This window comes from Medicago sativa, chromosome 7, assembly GCF_051527215.1.
Source record: "Medicago sativa cultivar Bolivia chromosome 7, Bolivia_mono, whole genome shotgun sequence".
NCBI classification, from domain to species: domain Eukaryota; kingdom Viridiplantae; phylum Streptophyta; class Magnoliopsida; order Fabales; family Fabaceae; genus Medicago; species Medicago sativa.
The window spans coordinates 17870391-17892884 of NC_140755.1; the positions used below are offsets into that span (position 1 = coordinate 17870391).

Consider the following 22494-nt stretch of genomic DNA (forward strand, 5'->3'; position numbering starts at 1 on the left):
AGTAGAGTGGTCACGCTACCACATTTGAGTGGTCTTATACCATATTGTAGATGTATTCTTGAATGGATCCTATAGTGCATGAGAACTCCAATATATTTGTAGTTGAGCTATTTTATCAAAAGGATGTCGTGGTTGATAGTCTGTTTGCACAACTTTAAACAGTGTCACGAAACATCTTACAGTGAGAGCGACTTAGTCCGCAACTCAACTCAGTAATCTCTTCTTCGGTGACCAAAAATATTTTTGAACTAATTGTTAACTATTGTTCTAACAGTTACACGGCAGTTGGGGCTTGTATCAGAGATGACAAATGTATATTTCAAGTATTTCGTACATACTCTTTTCCTCTTTGCCTTCTGGTTTCTATTGGTGAAGTAATTGGTTTATTATTTTCACAAAACCGTTGTAGATCTTATCCATTCCTCTAGTACTAAATATTGTGAATTTAGGAACTATTATTGATGATTGTAAAAGTATTTGTGTTAGTTTTTTCAATCTTGATACGAGGTTTGTTAGGAGAAAAATTAATAAGTTGCTCATCAATTAACAGCAGCTGCAGCTAAATTCAAATTAATATCAAATTCTTTCATTTTTAGATTATTAATAAGAAAAATGTCACGAACACTTTCATTGAAAGAAAAAAAAAAAGTACTCTATCCTTATCCTAGTAAATTCAGCTTTTTCTCTCTGTTTTTTTTTTTAATTCCCATTTCGTAATTTAAAGATTATTTAATTTAAACCTTAGTGGCATCATCTATTTGGTAAGTTAAATTTAGGCGAATTCTGGTTGAACATCTACCACATCATCATTTTTGTAAGTAAAATTTCATAAAAGTTTATCAGTAAAAAAATCTTTAAACTACAATATTTGGAAACTAAACAAAAAATAAAATTACATCGGAATTTGTTCAAATGACGGGTGGTGAAAATGCATTAAACCCTACGAAAATATATCAAGCCTAAAAGTTGGAAAAATTTTAACATTTAAAAGATTAAAGACAAAAACTGAGAATATAAAAATGAAAGAAAAACGGAATCTACTTGGTTGGACAAGTTCAATCTGTTTTGCTATTGGGGAGGGAAAATTCAATCGAGTATGGTCTAAAACGAATTGGTATTAAACGTTTCAATGGGTCACTGTCTCATCATCCCAATTGTGTCATACTCATACCTCTTTCTTCAAAAGAACAATACAATATTTGAAGAATATAAAAATGAGTTGGAGCAATCTTTTTTTGCTGTTTGGGAGGGAAGTACAATCGAGTATTAAACAAAATCGTATTAAACGTTTAAATGGGTCACTTTCTCATCCAGATTGTGTCTTAAGTCATAACTCTTTTTCCATGTTTTTTCTTTCAAAGAGACAAGTCTATTCCAAACACCAACTATTATATAAGAAAAGCAATATTGAAGAATGTGTTGTATCAATCAAAAGTTGAGTTTCAAGAACAATGGCTGAATTAGGAGCTACAATTGCAAATGCAACTTCAACTTCTTCAGCTTCTACAAGGTATATAACTTCAATTTTCAATCACTACAAAAACATGAACTTACTCTGTTTCTTCTGTTTTTTTGGTAACATTTAATTTTTTCTTGAATTCATTCAACCATTTCTAGATTTAATGAAGTTGGAGAATTATTTGGCCAATTTTTCAAGCTATTGTTTGCAATTATCGGGTTTGCAGCATTGAATACAAGCGACGGAAAATCTCTACTGATGATGGCTTTGGTTTCCGTGGTTTTTCTTTACTACTTGGCTTTGGTGCTTGTGACAATATTACAGCTTCACATCAAGATTTACCTTCCATTCATGATGGTGATTCTTTTACTTGGAAGTGTTGTTTCAATTTTAGCTTTGATGATGATTTCGCCAACAATCGCTTGGATTTATTTGGGATTGTGGATCTTTGTCTTTGCTTTGACGTGCTATGAGAATCGAAAAGAACTCTTTCAATGGATTCCAAAAAGCATAAAAAAAATATTCGAGGGTCAAAATAGCAATGACAATGGTGTGTCAACTCACAATTCGGAGCTACCTGGAGTTAAATCGCTTCCGTTTTAGAACAATTTGTGTTGTATTTTTATTTATTTTCTTGTGAATTTGTTTCTGCAACTTAGAAAAAAGTTTAGTACTGTTGTATATGTTTTTTTTTAAGGATGTTGTATATGTTTATTAAATGAGTTCTTTGTGATTCTGCTGTAAAATTTAAAACTCTATAAATTAACAATGTCAGGACCGGAGAAATTTATTAATTTAGAGAGTTATTAATTTATCGATAAATTAATAATTATTAATTTAAAGAGTCTTTAAGTAATTATACTGTACATACCAAACAAAAAGGCAAATTAGTCTATGCCTCTTAGAATTACGTTGCAGCGAACCTTGGGACTCAACGTAAATTAGTAACTACTGTGTTCATATGCATTGGAAATCAATAATGACTTTTGAAGTACAGTAAATGTAAACAAGAGGAACAAATGTGTTTAATGTATTCTTAATATATTTTTTTCAGTTTCCATGAATTATTAATTTATGATTTTCTTGGGACCGAAAATTATAAAGGGATCTCGCGAAAAATTATTATCTTATTATTTTATCGAGTTTTTCAAATTTTTACATTGGCCCAAGTCGGGACCGGACAAATTTATTATTTTAGAGAGTTTATTAATTTACCTAGTATTAAATTAAAGAGTTTCTACTGTATAATGTTTTCATTCTGCTGACCTTATTTTGATTAATGTACTGTTGTAATGTTTATTAAATGAGTTCATATTATGTCTAAATATTATGTTTAAAAAGTTTAGTACTGTTGTAAGTATTTATTAAATGAGTTTTTAGTCTTCGTGATTCTAAAATATGCAATGCAATTTAGAATTGGGGAATTAGTCACTTTAGTCCCTGAATGGGGAACGATTCGTCAATTTAGTCCCTGAATGCAGATAAATTGCAAAATAGTCCCTGAATATAGACTTTGTTAGTCAATTTAGTCCCTGAATGCAGACTCCGTTAGTCAATTTAGTCCCTGAAATTGACCATGCAGGGACTATTTTGCATATTATCTGCATTCAGGGACTAAATTGATGAATCGTTCCCCATTCAGGGACTAAAGTGACTAATTCCCCATTTAGAATTATAATCTTTTGCATCCGGATTGACTTATAATTTTAGAATCTTCATCAGAGAGAAGATAGGAAACAAGTATTTTGAAGGTTGCCCCATCAGATTTTTAGTGAAGTTTTAAATGACGTACGAGATGTCGGTATATGGTTTTTGGGGTCTTATTTAATATATATATATATATATATATATATATATATATATTTTAAGTCATTTAATTGTAGCAAGTTAGTTTTTAAGTATTTTTCGTACGTTTAACTCCTTTAAGCTATTTAATTGTAACTTTTAGGTCTCGAATAACTTACACTTTTAAGATCTGAAATCCCCAAATTGTTACGGTTAAATAACTTCAAGGACCTCATTGGTAGTAAAAAAAACTTAAAGGACCAACTTGTTATAATTAAATAACTTAAAGGACCTAAGTGGTATGAAAAAAAAACATAAAGATCAATAGGTTACGATTAAATAACTTAAAGGACCTATGGTCTGAGGGTGGAGATAAAAATTATAGAAGAATGGGGATTCAATTTAGGTGATGATGTTTGTCTGTATGACGAGGAAGCCAATTCTATTTCCGAATCTCAATTGAACGCAGACTTACCTGAAGATGGTGATATTAATAATAATGTTGAGGGACTGGCGGACAAACTTGTGCATGACTTGGTGGAAACAGAGGACATTCATAGTGATGCATTGAATATGAATGAAAAGGTACAAACGAAGACTACGGAGTCCATTGAGTTGTCCGACTATATACATCAAAATGGACTTACGGTCAGTCACGTGGGTGCACATCAGATAACAGCAGCTCCTGAAGTGACCGAGGATATTATGGCAGTGGATGGTTCAGCTGTGGGGAACGGTAAAGCAGTACAGGCCGAGACTGAGTTGAAGGAGGATGCTTGTTTAGCAGGGACAGAAGGAGTACGGTCGGCTAGAAAAAGAAGAAAACATAGCAAATCATGTTCAACGGGTTGCTCAGGCCCTTGGAGTGTGGATTGGTTACGAAACGTCCAACAAGGAGATATAGGTCTTGTTTCTTCTAAAAACAAGAGATTAAAAAAGGTGGTGAATGATAAAAATAATATTGGCCGGAAAGGTAACAATAAAGGTGTTAAAAAAAAGGCGGGAGGTGTTCTTCGTCATCCAGTGCTCACTCTTAAAAAGGTGGCGAGAATGCCGAGTAAGGACAGAGAAGAGGTTCGGTTCTTCAAAAGTCAAAAATTATGAAAGTTTTGAAACAGAAAATCAGGAATCGACGTCGTCAAAGAGAGCGTGTTACAAGGTCTCTTGAGGTCGGTAGTCACAGTTCTCAAAATGAAACTTCTTCTTCGGCTTCAGTGAATAACGACTGGAAGAACTGGGTGGCTTTAAAAGGAAGTGAGGCATCTAAAGCGGCAGATGTTCAGTGTATTGGTTCAGCTATAGGAGTCTCTTATAAAGGGAGCAACCATAATAAATTTAGTGTATTATCTCGCCGAAAAACAGAGGACTTTGGCCCCGTGTTGATGTCGGTGGCGGATGGAGATGACGAGGAGGATGGAGGAGTTTATGCTTGTGGTGCCGTGTTGGGGTGTGTGCGGGGTGGGTGTGTGTTATGAAGATTGTTTCATGGAATGTGAGGGGGTTGGGGGGTTTAGAGAAGAGGAGGGAGGTGAGGAAGTTGGTGGGAGAAAAGAGTCCTTTCATATTATGTTTACAAGAAACAAAGTTATCTGTGTGTGATGAGTTCTTATGTAATTCGTTGTGGGGTGATACAAATTATGCCTATTCTTTTCGTCCATCTGTTGGGGCTTCAGGGGGTTTGTTAATTGTTTGGGACTCGAAGGAAGTGGAGGTATGGTCATCGGGTAGTCAAGATCATGTGCTTCATATACATGGCAGATTCACTCGGACTAATGAAGAGTTTTATTTGTTTAATATCTATGCTCCTTGTGAACCCCAGGCAAAACAAGATTTGTGGGTTTCTTTGTCAACCAGATTACAATTGTTAGGCGGGGAGAAGGTGTGCGTGTGCGGGGATTTCAATGTGGTTCGTAATATGGAGGAAAGATGGTCGCATAGGGGAAGTCATGTCACATCCGATATTCAACATTTCAACCTCTTTATTGATGAAAATGGGTTGGTGGATTTGCCTTTATGTGGTCGTCGTTACACGTGGTTCAAAGGTGATGGTACCTCTATGAGCAGGTTAGATCGTTTTCTTTTATCCGAAGAATGGTGTCTTCAATGGCCCAATTGTTTTCAGATAGCACTTTTAAGAGGAATTTCTGATCATTGTCAGCTCCAGTTATCAGTGGATGAGGAAAATTGGGGTCCCCGTCCGGTGAGAATGTTGAAATGTTGGCAAGATATGCTGGGTTATAAACAATTTGTTAAAGAAAAATGGCAGAATCTTCATGTCGAAGGGTGGGGCGGTTATGTACTTCGTGAAAAATTTAAATTGATCAAAAATTCTCTGAAGGAGTGGCATTCTGTTCATGCAAAAAATTTACCAAGTAAGATCGATGGCTTAAAGGTTCGGTTGGTTGAGTTAGATGATCAGGTGGACGATGGAGGGTCATCGGAGGAAGAGATAGCGGAAATGAGGAGGATAACGCATGACATACATTCTTTGTCTCAGGTTTGCACTAGTATTAGTTGGCAACAGTCTCGTACTCGGTGGTTGAAGGATGGGGATGCAAATTCCAAGTATTTTCATTCGATTCTTTCTAGTCGTCGAAGAAGAAATTCTTTGGTGTCGCTAATGGTAGATGGAATTCTAGTGGAAGGTGTTCAACCAATTCGACATGCGGTCTTTTCTCATTTCAAAGACCTTTTTGCGGCTCAAAATATAACAAGACCTGGGGCTGAAAATTTATTGTTTAAGCAGTTGTCATATGATGAAGGAAGGGGTCTCATAAAACCTTTTTCAGAAACTGAGGTCAAAGCTGCGGTGTGGGATTGTGATAGCTTTAAAAGTCCGGGTCCGGATGGAGTGAGTTTTGGTTTCATCAAGGATTTTTGGGAAGACATCAAAGGTGACGTCATGCGTTTTATTTCAGAATTCCATCGGAATGGCAAACTGACAAGAGGTATAAACTCTACATTTATAGCTCTTATTCCTAAAGTCGATAGCCCTCTGAGACTTAACGATTTCCGACCTATTGCATTAGTTGGGTGTTTATATAAAATTTTCTCCAAAGTGTTGGCGAATAGGTTGAGATTGATTATAGGACGGGTAGTGTCAGAGACTCAGACAGCTTTTGTGAAAGACAAACAGATTCTTGATGGCATTCTAATTGCCAATGAAGTGGTTGACGAGGCTAAAAAATCAAAAAAAGAATTGATGCTTTTTAAAGTAGATTTTGAAAAAGCATATGATTCGGTGGATTGGAATTATCTGGATACGGTAATGAACAAAATGGCGTTCCCGGTGTTGTGGAGGAAATGGATAAAAGAGTGTGTGAGTACAGCAACTACATCAATTTTAGTTAATGGTAGCCCAACAGATGAGTTCCAATTACATAGGGGTTTGCGTCAAGGGGATCCACTTTCTCCTTTTTTGTTCTTATTAGCAGTAGAGGGCCTGAATGTTATGATGAATTTGGTGGTGGATAATAATTTGTTTACAGCCTACGGGGTAGGAACATCCAGATCGGTGATGGTGTCTCACTTGCAGTTTGCAGATGATACTTTGTTGTTAGGTGAAAAGAGTTGGGTGAATGTGATAACTTTAAGGGCGGTATTGACTTTGTTTGCTGACATGTCTGGCCTTAAAGTTAATTTTCATAAGAGTTTACTGGTTGGTGTAAACATTGGGGATTCTTGGTTGATTGAGGCAGCGTCCATTCTTAATTGCAAAGTGGGTAAAATTCCGTTTCTGTACTTTCGGTTTGCCAATTGGAGGAGATCCTCGGAAGTTATCATTCTGGGAGCCCGTGATAGGTAACATTAAAACTAGATTGGCAGGGTGGCAAAGTCGCTTCTTATCCTTTGGGGGCCGTTTAGTTCTTCTCAAGTCTGTCTTGACCTCGCTTCCTGTCTATGCCCTTTCCTTCTTCAAAGCTCCATCAGGTATCATTTCTCTCATTGAATCTATTTTTAAAAAAAATTTCTGGGGAGGGAGTGAGGATAACAGGAAAATTTCCTGGGTTACTTGGAGCTCTATTTGTTTACAAAAGGAGTATGAAGGTTTGGGGGTGAGGCGGTTGAAGGAATTTAATATTGCTTTGTTAGGAAAATGGTGTTGGAGGATGTTGGTGGATAGAGGATGGTTTTGGTATAGAGTTTTAGTGGCGAGATATGGGGAGGAGGCAGGGATGTTGGAGGTTGGGGGCCGGAGTGTTTCTTGTTGGTGGAGGGAGATAGCGAAGATTAGGGATGAAGTAGGAGAGATGGATGGGGGATGGTTTTCAGAGAGGGTGTCAAAAGTCATAGGTGATGGAACAAATACTTTTTTCTGGTTGGATAAATGGGTAGGAGATGTTCCTTTATGTCAGAGGTTTGCTCACTTATTTGATCTTACAACAAATAAGTTTAGCTCTGTGGCGGATTTATGTGCTCTTGGTTGGGAGGAAGGCGGTGAGGCGTGGACTTGGCGGAGACGTTTATGGGGATGGGAGGAGGAGAAGGTAGAGGAGTGTAGGGCTTTATTAACTAATGTTGTGGTCCAGTTTAATGTTTCTGACAGGTGGCAATGAGATCCAGATATTCATGAAGGCTATACAGTTAGAGGCGCCTATCAAGCCTTGACATCTATGGCCGTTCCCACTATTGACGCTACAGAAAATCTTATATGGCATAAACAGGTTCCACTGAAAGCTTCTATTGTTGCTTGGCGCTTGTTAAAGGGCAGATTACCAACAAAAAACAACCTTCAAAGGCGTGGTATCATTCAGTCAGCTGACACCGCGTGCATTTCGGATTGTGGAGAAGATGAGTCGGCACCCCACTTGTTCCTGCAGTGCAACGTTTTTGGCTCATTATGGCAACATATCAGAACCTGGATTGGTGTTTCCGGAGTAGATCCTTGCAATATTACTGATCATTTTCATCAATTTACTCATTATTTAGGTTATTCAAAGGTGCACCGTTCGTTCTTACAATTACTATGGATTCTTTGTGTTTGGTTGGTGTGGAATGAGCGAAACAACAGACAGTTCAATAACATTGCAACACCAATTGAGCAGATCCTAGAAAAGATTAAATTTCATTCGTTGTGGTGGCTAAAAGCAAATAACACCACTTTTGTGTATAGTTCTCAGAGATGGTGGTTGGACCCTTTAGTTTGTTTGGGTATCGACTGATCATATTTTTGTAATTATACATTGTGACTATCTCTTTTACGGGTTAGACTCTTTAGTACATCTTGTACTACTGAGTTCTATACGCCGTTGTTAATATATTCCATTTTGAAATCTTCAAGGAAAAAAAAACTTAAAGGACCTATGGTGTAATTTAGCTATAAATTTATTTTCATTTATATCCTTCTTTTTTGGGTTAATGGTGTTTTACCCCCCTTTAATATAGGTCATTTCCAGGTTTACCCCCTGTAAATTTTTTTTTTTTGATTTACCCCCTGTAAAAGTTTTTTTTTCCAGAATACCCCCCTAATAGGCCATACAAAAACCAAAATTTTTGTAAAAAAATAAATAAAAATTCGTTTTTGTATGGCCTATTAGGGGGGTATTCTGAAAAAAAATATATTTTACAGGGGGTAAATCAAAAAAAATATTTTATAGGGGATAAACCCAAAAATGAATTATATTACAGGGGGTAAAACACTATTAACCCTTCTTTTTTTTAAAGATATTTATATCCATTCTTTTCCACCAATTTTCTTTTTTATTGGATACTTAATATTTTAAAAAGTGTTGCTAACAATTGTCCAAAATTTAAAAATGAAAACAATAGATAACTTCCAAGTATAAAAATTGTTTTTGATGTTTCAATCTAGTGAATACATAAATCCGAAGATACAATTTTTATTTTAAACTTCTTATCATTTGTTAGCATTTTTCTTTTTGTAACGACACTTGTTAACATTTCTCTATGTTTCTCTAAAAAAAAAAAAAAACATTTCTCTATGTTAAATCATCTGTTTTTTAGAACAAAATATTTTACATCATATCTAATAATTACTGTATATGTATACACCATAAAAAATGTTTAACAATGTAGAACTATCCAAATATTTGGCATGTATGTATGTGTAAACTCAAATGTTGGAATATTAGTCAAACGGTGCAATATCTTATTTCCTTGTCTACGTCATAGAGACTCATTTTTATTGCATATAAAAGATGACGCGCTTTTGCGGTTTAATACGTTTGAAATCCTTCTATAGAATATAGAACACAAACAAAGATATCTTGTAAGTGGATACTTGAGACTTGTAAAGTTTTTTTTTTCTTTTAGAAATTAATCTCTTAAATTGGATAAAATCACAGGCAAAACTATCACCTAAGAAATTTACTTTTCTTAAGGAGCGCCTAAGAATTTTACTTTAAAAGCTATGTTTAAAAACATGTGATAAGATAATTATAATATTAAAGTCATTCATTTTTATTTGCAAAATGGAAATATTAAATCAATACTTATGTGCCGGTTCGTGCTACTTTTGTGAATTGATTCGCACAAGTTCCCTTGTAATTTATGGAAACTGAGGAACTGGACGAACCAATACAAATGGGTGAAAATCGAAGAAAGATGAAGAAGAAGAAGTTGAGTAGAAGATAAAAGAGAAAGAAAAACATCAGGTGTAGCAAATCAATTTTGTAGGAAAACCTCTTTGAAGCTTGGAGAAAGAGATAGTCTCTTGCAAAATAACATCGATAAAAAAAAAAAAGTGAATATAAAAGAATATTTTGGAATGTGGGTACTACTTTTTTGCAATATTAAGATAGCTTGCTATACTTAATCGGGTAGTATTAGTGCTACAAAACGACGCGTACTGAAGTTTTACACCCTCATATGTACCGAAATTTTATCATATTGCGTACTCCGAATCCGCCCATACCGTGCACCAACATGAATTGCAAATTATGTGACTATGCTCAAATGCACAAGTTGGAAAAATGTCAAACATTTAAAAGATTAAAGACAAAAACTAATAATATGAAAATATAAAGATGAAGGAATAAATGGAATCTGTTTGGTGGGACAGGTTCAATTTTTTTTGCTCGTTGGACAAGAAAGTTCAATCGAGTATAGTATAAAACGAATTCGTATTAATCGTTTTAATGGGTCACTGTCTCATCCAAATTGCGTCATAGCTCTTTTTCCAAACCTCAACTCTATAAAAGCAATATTGAAGAATATGTTGCACTTATCAAAAGTTAAGTTTGAAGAACAATGGCAGAATTAGAAGCTACAATTTCAAATGCAACTTCAACTTCATCAGATTCAACAAGGTAAATAACTTCAATTTTCAATCACTACTCAAACATTAACTTACTCTGTTTCTTCTGTTTTTTGGTAACACTTTGTTTCTTCAAATAATATTTTATTTATTCAACCCTTTCTAGATTGAATGAAGTTGGAGAATTATTTGGCCAATTTTTCAAGCTATTGTTTGCAATCATCGGGTTTGCAGCAATGAATATAAGCAACGGAAAATCTCTACTGATGATGGCTTTAGTTTTCGTGATTTTTCTTTACTACCTAGCTTTGGTGCTTGTGACAATGTTACAGCTTCACATCAATAGTTTCCTTCCATTCATGATGGTAATTCTTTTACTTGGAAGTGTTGTTTCAATTTTAGCATTGATGGTTATTTCGCTGACAATTGCTTGGATTTATTTGGGTTTCTGGATCTTAATCTTTGCTTTGATGTTCTATAAGAATCGAAAAGAACTCTATCAAATGATTCCAAAAAGGATCAAGAATGTTATTAATGGGCAAAGTAGCAATGACAATGGTATGTCCTCTCACAATTTGGAGATGTCCGGAGTTGAATCGCTTCCTGTCTAGAGCAATTGTTTGCATTTACTTGATCATAATTTGTGTTTTGTTCATCTTCTTATTTTCTTTTTTTTTTTCTTGTGAATTTGTTTGTACAACTTAGAAAAAAAGTTCAGTACTGTTGTAAGTGTTTGTTTAACAATGTAAAACTGGCCAAATATTAGCCATGTATGTGTGTGTAAACTCACTTTCACATCATTATCTAGTATTTGTTTATTTATTTCCTTCTCTATAGTTAGCATATAAAAGACGACGTGCTTTTGGGGTTTAATACGTTTGAAACCATTCTATAGAACATAATAGAACACAAGCAAAATGGTTTTGGTACTTTGACACATTTTCTTGACACTTGTGAAGTTATTTTTTGTGTGGGAATAGGGATGAGGATATCCTCAGTACAAAAGGAACCGTAGAAATTGTAAAAGTCAAGTCGTTCTTGTCTGTTCTGTCTGCACACCCCTTCTTTCATTCCGAAAGTCAGTGTCCGCTCGGTAATCTCTCAAATTGGATAGAATCAAAATACATGATAAAACTATCACCTAAGAAATTAATTTTTTTTAGAGCACCTAAGAAATCTACTTGTAAAGCTATGTTTAAAAACAGGTGACAAGATAATTATATGGCTAAAATTATTAATTTTTATTTGCACAATGGAAATATTAAATTAATACTGGCTCTGACATAGTAAAAGGCGCAACAACTCCGGGGTTGATCTCGGACGTGGTCGCCAGATCCCCACCCTGGTGGGAAACAACCTTTATCCAGGCTCCCCTCCTTTTGCGCCCAATCATTTCTGACCTAGTCAATAGGCAAATGAATATCTTTCGGGGGCATAGTCAAACTGCATCGTGTGATGGATTCTTTCTCAGATGAGGGCAGCTGGAGCCCGCTTCTTTAGTGTTTTCTTAATGCTCATAGTAATATTTCATTTCCGTCTTCTAGATAACGTACCACATTCATTCTCAAGGAGTTCAATCGGGGCTCTCATTAAACATTACTACGACCCTAATAAGACTTAATAATAGCCTCAACTACGACCCTAATAAAACTTAATAATAGCCTCAAATTAAAGTTCTTTATATCTTGGTATAATGAACTTTGTAGCTATGTTAAGCTGATAGCCGACAACTGATTTAGCCGTCAACCATTCTTACATACGATAACTCCAATGTCAACTGATTGTGATGCAGTGATGGTGATGAATCAGGGATTCAAAGATGGTGCAGATGAGTTTTAGGGATTCAGTGAAATTGAGTAATTGTTGATGAAGAAAGAGAGTAATAATCATATTTTTTTGACTAAAACTAATCATAAGTAATCTTCTCAAGAAATAAAAACAATCATTTGTAGTAAAATAATGGTAGCAAAATCAATATTTTCTTGTAGTGTTATGCCATACTTGTTTAATTTACACATTGAGTTCAGAGATTGATTGGAAATCATAAGTCATATGGAGGCTCAGAAATATGCACTCTAAAGGAAACACGTATACTTCATTGCATAGTACTCCCATTATTTTGGCTAATTAATTTTGATTCATATTAATTTTCTAGTTGCAATTAGTGTTTTTGTGGTTAACCTTTGATTCAGGAATGTAAATGAACATGGAACTCAAAGAGGAACTATATATATTTTGTGAGACTATGCGAGATGAGCACACAATAGATCTATGTAAAGAAAATTGCTGTTCACACATTAGAGAAGGCTGGGACACACATGTAAAATACGTTTTTGCCCCCTTGGCAGTTAACTGCCGAGGAATTTGAAATCCGGCTGCAGTTAACTACCGAGGAATTCCTCGGTAGTTAACTGCCGAAGTTTTCTGCTACAAGTCTGGCAGAAGCTTTCTCATCTCCATTATTCATCACATCTTCAAATTTTTTGTCTCAAATCTCTCTCACAAATCTCTCTAAAAAACCCAACCAAATCCAACCAAATTTATTCAACAAAATCACAAGTAAGTAATTATAATGCTATTAACTTAAATTTTAGTTGTTATAAATGTTTTTATTTATTAGTTTTTGAGTATATTTATTTTATTTTAGTTTTTGAGTAGATTTACATAGTATAATTCATTTTTAGAGTAAAATGTTTGTATGATGTTTATGTTATAGTTTAAAGTTTATTGGTTATATTTTAATTTGGTGTTTTAAATTAATTTTTTATTTTAGTTTTTAATTAGATTTACATGTTATAAATCATTTTTAGATTAGATGTTAGTTGATTAATTTTGTTAAAATGTTTGCATGATGATTATGTTATAATTTAAAAATTTTAGGATTATTTTTTTATTTGGTGTTTTATATTTTTAATTTTATTTTAGTAAGACTATATGATTTATTTTAAGAGTAAATATAATTTGAATAATTTTGCTATATTTTACGTTAATTTTTTTTTTAGACAATTACATTTTAGGGTTATTTTTATGATTTTTAGAGTCTATGTATAATTTGCAATGTTTGAATGAGTTTTTCATTGATTCTTTTAAATTTCTATGTGTGTAGATTTGAAACAATGGCCGGATGGATCGACGTTCATGCAACATTCAACGGCGGAGAAACTCATAGGTTGAAGGTTCGGTGCCTTGATGTAGCGTTAAGAGGTCTCAAGGATCAACTGAATGAATTCTACCAAGGAGTCAACCCCAGAGACACAAGGAGGGTGCAAAATATTTTGTATAAACGTCCAAAGCTCGACGAGGGGAGCGTATCATTCACTTGGGTGGAGTTAAAGAACGACGAAAACGTGACGAGCATGTATTGGGAGCACACAAAGTTCCAGTGGATCGATATGCGGGTGACGTTGCTGAGATCAACTGAAGATATCATCAACAACTTGATTCCGCCAGAAGATCGTCTTTAGTTAGGGTAAGGTGCATTCCAACTACAACAATTGTCTTACCTCTGAAATGGGGTAATTCAAACTTGCCAAACGGCGAGGACTCAAGCATTTCGCTCCGCATTTATGTTTTTCCTTTGAAAAGATTAAATTTTTGTTAGACTTGCTTAGATGATGGTATTAAGTGTCAAGGAATGGACCTCATTTCGTTGGCACTTGAATACCATCATCTAAATCAAGCCTGACAAAAATTTATTCTTTTCAAAGGAAAGCATGAATGCGGAGCGAAAAGCTTGAGTCTTGTTGTTTGGCAAGTTTGAATTTACCCCATTTCAGAGGTAAGACAATTGTTGTAGTTGGAATGCCCCATTTATGTAATGTAACGAAACCTGTATCGCAATATTTATTCGAACGAATTCATGCTATTGTAATATTTATTCGAATTCACGCTATCGCAATATTTATTCGAATTCACTCTATCGCAATATTTTAAATAACATAAAATAATTTTTAAAGAATTTCTAATAATTTTCTAACAAAATTCTAAGTAAACAAAATAAATCAAAAAAAAAATTAAAAAACAAACTTCGGTAGTTTAGTACCGAGGAAAACCTCGGCAGTTAACTACCGCCGGTTTCATCTTTTCCTCGGCAGTTAACTGCCGAGTAATCCTGAAGCCAGAATTTGCAGAACCTGTTGAATGCAGAACCTGTTACATGTGTTTTTACACATTGTAAACACATTGTTTCGATGCCAAACCATAAAGCTAGTCAAATCAAATTACATACATAACTGAAATTGAAAATATAATACGGAAACGAGCAATTGTCATAAAAAAATGTCATCCAAACAAAGTAACAACAAATGTACTGTACTAACAAAACGGCCAAATGTCATGAAAATAGACCAAAGTCCTAAAAATAAATCCTAAAAATACTAGCAGTCCTAATCCTACTGCTGGTCCTGGTCATGCTGGTGCTGCTGGTGTCTCCTCCTCGGTCTCTGGGCTCTCCTCCTGGTAATGATCGGCGCGATCTGCTGCCTAACATCCTGCAAGGCCGCATACAACTGCTGAGGGGTCATGCTCATCACCTCCTGACCCAAAAACTCATCAACATGGGCAACATATTTAAAGAAAGTCACATATAAATAAAACATATAAATAAAACATATAATCAAAACATATAAATAAAACAATTTAAATCAAGAAAGAAAAAATAAAGAAAATAATTAAACATAAAGAAAGGAATTAAAAAAAACATATATAAAAGTTAACTAAAAGAAAGAACACATAATTGTTTTTACTTACGTCATCCATATAAAAAAACACATATAAAAACACATATAAAAAAACACATATAAAAAACACGTAATTAAACATAAAGAAAGAACATTTAAAAAAAAAAAATACTTACGTCATCCTTATTATACCAAAGCGGCAATGCCACATGACTGGCATAAGAGTGAAGCAAAGATATGTCCTGCGGTCCTCCAGGAAAGGGAGCGTCCGTAGGCAACACCTCCGGGGCAGCCGCTGCTGCAATGTCATCCTCGTCTGGCTCCTCTGGCATATGCGGCTGCTCTGGCATATACTGCTCGTCGTACCCACCGTCGGTCACATCATGGTGATCCTGATAATTCAGGTACTCCACCGCCTGGGTCGGGTCAACCACCTGCGACTCTTCAGGCGGTGCCTGAGAAGCCTCAGAAGGCTGAGAACTCCCTGAACCATCCACCCCCCTCCGACCTCTTCCCCTCTTTGGGATATGTGCGTTTCTCCTCTCCTTCTCCTTCCGGTAGCTTTGTGTCTGAGCACGCCTACCACCTATCATCTTAGATGGATCAATGGGCTCCTGATCGGCCATATCTACACAAATTTTTAATAAATTAACATCATTTTCCATAACATAATCAAACACATTAAACACACTAGTCATAACTTAATCATTAACATTAACAACAATCAACATTCTAAAACCACATTCTAACCATTGACATCACATTCTAAAAACCATTGACATCACATTCTAAAACCACATTCGACTTAAACATAATCTAAACATCATTTCCATCAACTACATTTATCTCTAAGTACATCAACCACATTGTACTTAAAACTCATTCAAACAACATTCACAACACCTACATTCAATTATAAAGTACATGCAATCATCTAAATATCAATTCCAACATCAACCCTAACCACATGCAAACTACCAATTTAATTTAAAAAAAAACTACACAAACTAACATTATGATTAAAAATGAGTCAAGATACTTACTTGTGATTAAATGGAGATGATGCACTTGATTTTGCTCAAAAATCGAAATTGGATGGGCACTTGGGGTGGTTTTGGATGTGTTTGAAAGCAATTTTCGAAACTGGAACTGATTCTGTTTCGTTTTGTTTAAGTTCAGAAAACCTCGGCAGTTAACTACCGAGGAATTCCTCGGCAGTTAACTGCAGCCGGATTTTTAATTCCTCGGCAGTTAACTGCCGAGGGGGCAAAAACGTATTTTACATGTGTGTCCCAGCCTTCTCTAATGTGTGAACAGCAATTTTCCTATGTAAATTGCTGAACTTGGTTAAAAAATAGAAAAGTTTTGGTCAATAAAAAAATTAGCGCATAGTTGTTGGAAGTATGCTATTTGTTGCATTTACCGTTATTCAAGTTGCAGTCATCAAATTGTCTGACACGTGATTTAACAGGTGTCTTCCAAGAAGCATCAATAGGTATAATCTATGAAGCCCGGATACGTAGTGCGATACGGGTACGATACGATACGGGTACGCGAATACGCGAAATTTTTAAAATTTAGGATACGATACGGCTAAGATACGTTAACAAAATATTTATATTAAAATTTATATGCGTGTAAAATACTTAAAAAAACATTGATTACTCATACTATATAATCATAAAAGTTACAATTTACAAAAAAAAAAAAAAAATACATATGATCAAAATAAAAAATGTAAAGTTTTTGTATAAATCATATTCTATTTTCATTCATATGTTAAGATATCAACAAATGTATCAATAAAAGAACTCAAAACAAAGTTTGTTTAATGTTGATTGATTAAATCTCCACTCTCTCGTTACTTTCATCCACCAAAATCATAATATTTAATTTGTTAATTGAAAAGTAATTATAGTGATTCGTATCTAAAATTTTCACAACACAAACTCATCTTTATACACTTCATTTTTTTTGGATACGTCTGTGTGAAGTATCTTATAAGTATCTGTGTGTATCCGTCGAGTATCTTTTAAGTATCCGATAAAATATATATTTTAAATTAAAATAATTAATTCCGATACTTCTGGGATACGGTATCCGGAGTATCCGCGGAGTATCGGTATCCGATACGTATCCGACACGGGTACGGCACCATTTTGGAGTATCCGGGCTTCATAGGGTATAATTGAATGGCATTCCATCATACCATCACTATTTTGCATTTTAATTTGTTTTATTGAACTTCAGCCTGTATTCATTTTAGGTTGAGTACGACTCCTAACTTTTATGAAGTTGCGATTTTGGCCCTCTAAGAAAAAAACTACCAAACCGTCCCTTAAGTTTTGCAACTGTAGCAGTTTTGGCCCCCCAAGGCAAAAAATAAATAAAGAAAATAACATGTGGCACCTCACTTAGGGTGCCACGTCAGCGTAGCGGTTTTATGTTTTTTTTTCTTCTTAGGGGGCCAAAATCACAACTTTGAGAAAGTTAGTGGACTAAAACTGCTATTAAGCCTTTTATATATATTCAAGAATCAAAATGTTTGATCTGTTTTTAACTATAATATATTTTAGAGAAAAATTAATAGAAGAAAAAAGCAAAATAATCACAATTCAATAAGGAGTTAATCAAGACAAAAAAAAAAAAAGACTATAATACATGGCTTTCAAAGTTAAAAATTAATAAACGACTTTTCTATTCTTATTGCCAATAAAAACTTAAATAGCATTATAGAAACTTAAAAATAAAAAGCTTGCAAGCATCAATAGTTATTAATGAATGAAATTCCATCATGCCATTACTATTTTGCATCTTCATTTGTTTATTAAATTTCAGCTAGGATTCATAGCAAGGTTGAGAATATTAAGCTTGTTGATGAACAGAATGCTATAGAAGCCAGAGTTTGAGGTGGAATTGGATTAAAATGAAGATCCTTTGAAGATAGATTGGTGGAAGTGGAGAAGAAAGAAGCTGGAATCAATCACATAGAGTAGATAAAGGTTGCGAAAAGTCTATGCTTGCATTCGCAATCAAAGTGTTTGAAGCCGATACGCAGGACAACCCGGTAGTGCAGAAAGAAAGAAAAAACTTGGTTGAGAGGATGAAATTATTTTGAGTAGAAAAGAGAGAGTGAATTTAACGATAGTAATTCTTGAGATAAGTCACAGCTAATGTATAGAGAAGTGAAGTAAATAGAAAAGTCACGGTCAGTCTAAGGGGCTGCCTCTAAAGCAAGGGCTTTAGGCCCTTGAGATTTTTAGGCCTCATATTCGAGTCGCTTTAAATATAATTTCTGTAAGTCAAATTATTTAAAAAAAATTGCTTCTAACTTGGTTGGTAGTTAAATGGAGGGTTTTAGACTTGTAGTTCATGTTGCAAGTTTGATCTTAAAGGTAGTTATTATTTTTGTTACTCTTTTGGTTCATAGAAGAATGAGCCTAGTAATCCTAAGTTCGGCCTTGGTTCGGCCTTGGGGTAAGTAAAGCTTGACCAAGAATCGAACTTGGGTTTTCCCGAACGATTCGTCATAGTGAAAACTCATCAATCACTTGAGTCCAATCATTTGGTTAAAAGTAGCTATTTTATTGATTATACGTATCTTAATTTTTTTTTCCTTCAGATTTGTTGGAAATATACTAAGAGAGGTTGTGTGCAACCAAAATATGGAAAAGTAAAAAAGTAATTATATTTGTGTTAAAATTTAATATTAGTTTGTTATTTCAAGGATTAATAATTGGTAAATCGTGTATATATTAAATATTATTTTCAACATATATTAGTTTTTAGTCCCTTTAAAAATTTTGAGCAATATTAGTTTGTTATTTCAAGGATTAATAATTGGTAAATCATGTATATATTAAATATTATTTTCAACATATATTAGTTTTTAGTCTCTTTAAAAATTTTGAGCAAGTTTTGGTCACTTAAATATTTTCCATCAAGACATTTAGTCCCAAGTTTTAAGTAAACTTATATGTACCATTCATATATTTTAAATAATTTTTACCGAGATGTTTAGAGTATTACAAAAATCTATCCGGCAATAATTTAGACTTTTTTTTTAACAAAATATGAATTAAATATGAATTTTTAAGCGCTAAGAACTTAAAAGATCATATTTAATTAGTTTCTTGTTAACAAAATTAAAACTTTTGTAGAAGATAAGTAGATACCATATACAATGTACAAAACATGACAGCAAAAAATATATACATTTTATTATAGATAAACCTGAGTTTACTTAATAGTAGACACCAAAGTCGTGACCGAAAACATTTAAGGACAAAAATTTATTTGACCCTAATATTTAATACACATTAAAAACAAGACCGGTGAATATAGATTTTAATACATATGTAATAAAATTTAACTACCTTATATATGCCTCAAAACCATAGTATATCACATGTATGGCTGAGTGGCAGTGCCAGTGTTTGTGATATTTTTATTACTACAACCAAGTTCAACGCCCCATCATGTCATATTATATATGGTGATTATTTTAATTTTGAAATGCAATTGCACTTGCAAAAGTACGGTAAGGATTCTAGGGTTAAGAATCATATGCTAGGGTTTAGACTGATTATTGGATGTTTTGAGAATGCTCTCAAGAGTAGTATTTATAGCCTGTTATGGGCTTGGGTTTCGGTTGCTTGGTTCCCAAGCAACAGGGGTATTTGTGTATTTTAGGCGGTTTCTAGAGGTTTCTAGAAGCTCAGATGGGCGATGCCTTAAGGCGAGCGCGCCAGAGTCTCAAGAACCCTTCTGGAGGGCGCCTAAGCCCTTCTGGAGGTCTTAGAGTCTTTCTGGAGGGCATCTAAGCCTTTAGGAATATTATGACGGTTCACAACCCCCCAAGCACGAGTCTTGTGACAAGGCGAAGTGATGACAACATGGGACTGGACCTTCTGGAGGTCATTAAGTCTTTAGGAAGGTTTTGGTGGTTCACAGCCCCCCAAGCACGAGTCTTGGGACAAGGCGAAGTGTTTGAATTTGCTTAATGCTTTGTTTATAGTACGTATACGTATGTGCCTTTGGGCGTTGTCGTCCGAACTTGGAGAGTCCCCCTAGGGTGATTTTATGTTTTCTTCAAAGACCCCGGGAAGTATATATGCGAATTGTTTTATAGGTGACCACTCATAGCCCCCCAAGCACGAGTCTTGGAACAAGGCGAAGTGGTTTGTATCGTCGTGACAAGTTGACTGCTTTATGGCGATTCCTCAGGGATGAGTATTCGAAAGAATACAAGGCGAGCTCTTTGTTTTATCAAGAGATCTAACGGTTCAGATTTCGTGACCTTTCGAATGTTGTTTAAGGTGTTTTATTTATGTTTTATTCGGCGCTATGTGTTGAAAATGCAACCTTCCTTGTAGATTGTCTTAGGCTCTGACTGTGGCAAATTTTGCTTGCGCATTTGAGCGTATTGTTGCTCGTTTGTCGCCTGTTTTTATTGTGCATGCTGGCTAATCTCCTACTTCAATTTGTGGTGTTTAAAGTGTCGAGTTCTGAGAAGTTTCTTTTTTGTTTTGGCGTTCCTCATTAAATTCGCGTCGGTTTTGTTTGCTGAATCCGTTTTGGAGATTTACATATACGATTTTATTACTTTTGATGCTTCGGCGATTTTCAACGATTTGAGTTGTCGTGATTATTTTCTTATATGTTCCGGTGACTGTGTTAGCTCAGATTCTCAACAGTTGGCGTGATGTTCCGGCGACTTTTGTCGGCTCGGTTGATGTTCATTTGTTTGGCGATTTTGAAACTTTATTTGTCCATTCTCTCATTTTTCTCATGGAGTCGATTTGTAGATTTTCCACCCCGCCAGAGCCTTTATCAAGGTTTGACGTTTAGGGCGATGTGTTGATTTGCAACTTTTTAGATAACTCGGCGACGTTAGTCGTCCTGAGCCTCCCTGCGACCTTAGTTGTTTCCGGGATGTCAAGCCCCGCCAGAGCCTTTCATGAAGGTTGACGTTTAGGGCTATTTGTAGATTTGCAGATTACTTTGGAGTCGAGCACCGCCAGAGCCTTTCACGAAGGTTGACGTTTTGGGCGAGCGCGTAATGTTTAACTTGTTGGCGACTTATTTAGTCGAACCCCGCCAGAGCCCTTTAAGGGTTGGCGTTTAGGGTGGTCGCATAATGTTTAATTTGTTGGCGACTTATTTAGTCGAACCCCGCCAGAGCCCTTTAAGGGTTGGCGTTTAGGGTGGTCGCATAATGTTTAACTTGTTGGCGACTTATTTAGGCGAATCCCGCCAGAGCCCTTTAAGGGTTGGCGTTTAGGGTGGTCGCATATTGTTTAATTTGTTGGCGACTTATTTAGTCGAACCCCGCCAGAGCCCTTTAAGGGTTGGCATTTAGGGTGGTCGCATAATGTTTAACTTGTTGGCGACTTATTTAGTCGAACCCCGCTAGAGCCCCTTAAGGGTTGACGTTCAGGTTGTTGGCGACTTATTTAGTCGAACCCCGCCAGAGCCCTTAAAGGGTTGACGTTCAGGGTGGTCGCATAATCTTCGTTGGCGACTTATTTAGTTGAACCCCGCCAGAGCCCTTTAAGGGTTGACATTTAGGGTGGTCGCATAATCTTCGTTGGCGACTTATTTAGTCGAACCCCGCCAAATCCCTTTAAGGGTTGACGTTTAGGGTGCCTTGTTAGAAACTTGCAAAACAAATCTCAAAGTTCGAGAAAGGTTAGAATAACTCCGTGTTTCATCTTCAAGCTCTAAATTGTGGGATCATTGCTTTCTACATTTCATTTTGGCGTGTTATTTGGCGGGTTCTTCTTGTTTGTTTAATCTCGCCCTTGGCGGGTGATAGGGCCAAACCGCAAGTGCACGGCCTATCGAAGTAATAGTAGTAAGTAGAGTTATCGTTCCGCTAGGGAGTTGGTCAATCCAATTAGCTTTTAGAAATTGATTATAAGAGAAAGAAATAAGAAGTTGGAGAGTGCAGTTTTTGAAGGTAAATAACAATAATATTAAAAAGCCTTGGGATCATTGGTTCATCATAATAACGAATCTTTTCACAAGCAAGCCTTAAACTTATAATTAAACGTTAATCCTAATTACTAAGGACAAGTCTCTCTTTAGCATATCACAGCTCCTCTCGAAGTCAGTGAGTGTATCCCTCCAATCAACCACACCTATTCTCATGGGTGATTGCCTTTGGGACCCTTGAAGATCGAAACTTTATGTGTCCCAAGGTTTGCTAGACTATTCTCATGTTTTGCAAACCTTGTCTAAATTCACTTGTTCGGATATCAAAGCTCCGCGTTCGCTTTATGAATTGATATCTGTGATGATGGATTAACCATTATCAAACCCTCCGCGTTCGCTTCCACAGTTTGATAATAATT

General features: G+C 35.4%; 2 protein-coding genes and 2 long non-coding RNA genes across 4 annotated transcripts; 3 read left to right on the forward strand and 1 right to left on the reverse strand.

Annotated features, from left to right (window-relative positions):
* The first annotated feature begins 1373 nt into the window (after nt 1-1373).
* Nucleotides 1374-2250, forward strand: LOC146904726 (uncharacterized). Its single transcript, XM_085727296.1, has 2 exons — nt 1374-1510; nt 1618-2250. Exons 1-2 carry the CDS (start codon nt 1452-1454, stop codon nt 2060-2062), a joined length of 504 nt encoding a protein of 167 aa, XP_085583422.1. The 5' UTR covers nt 1374-1451; the 3' UTR covers nt 2063-2250.
* A 5607-nt stretch (nt 2251-7857) lies between these two features.
* On the forward strand, nt 7858-8406 carry LOC146904727 (uncharacterized). The gene has a single exon (XM_085728356.1). It carries the CDS (start codon nt 7858-7860, stop codon nt 8404-8406), a length of 549 nt encoding a protein of 182 aa, XP_085584482.1.
* A 4449-nt stretch (nt 8407-12855) lies between these two features.
* Nucleotides 12856-14374, forward strand: LOC146904728 (uncharacterized). Its single transcript, XR_015020013.1, has 2 exons — nt 12856-13019; nt 13567-14374. It is a non-coding gene; the product is annotated as an uncharacterized LOC146904728 (long non-coding RNA).
* A 929-nt stretch (nt 14375-15303) lies between these two features.
* On the reverse strand, nt 15304-16458 carry LOC146904729 (uncharacterized). The gene is made up of 2 exons (XR_015018782.1): nt 16183-16458; nt 15304-15767 (listed from the first exon to the last, which is right to left on the reverse strand). It is a non-coding gene; the product is annotated as an uncharacterized LOC146904729 (long non-coding RNA).
* Nucleotides 16459-22494: the final 6036 nt, after the last annotated feature.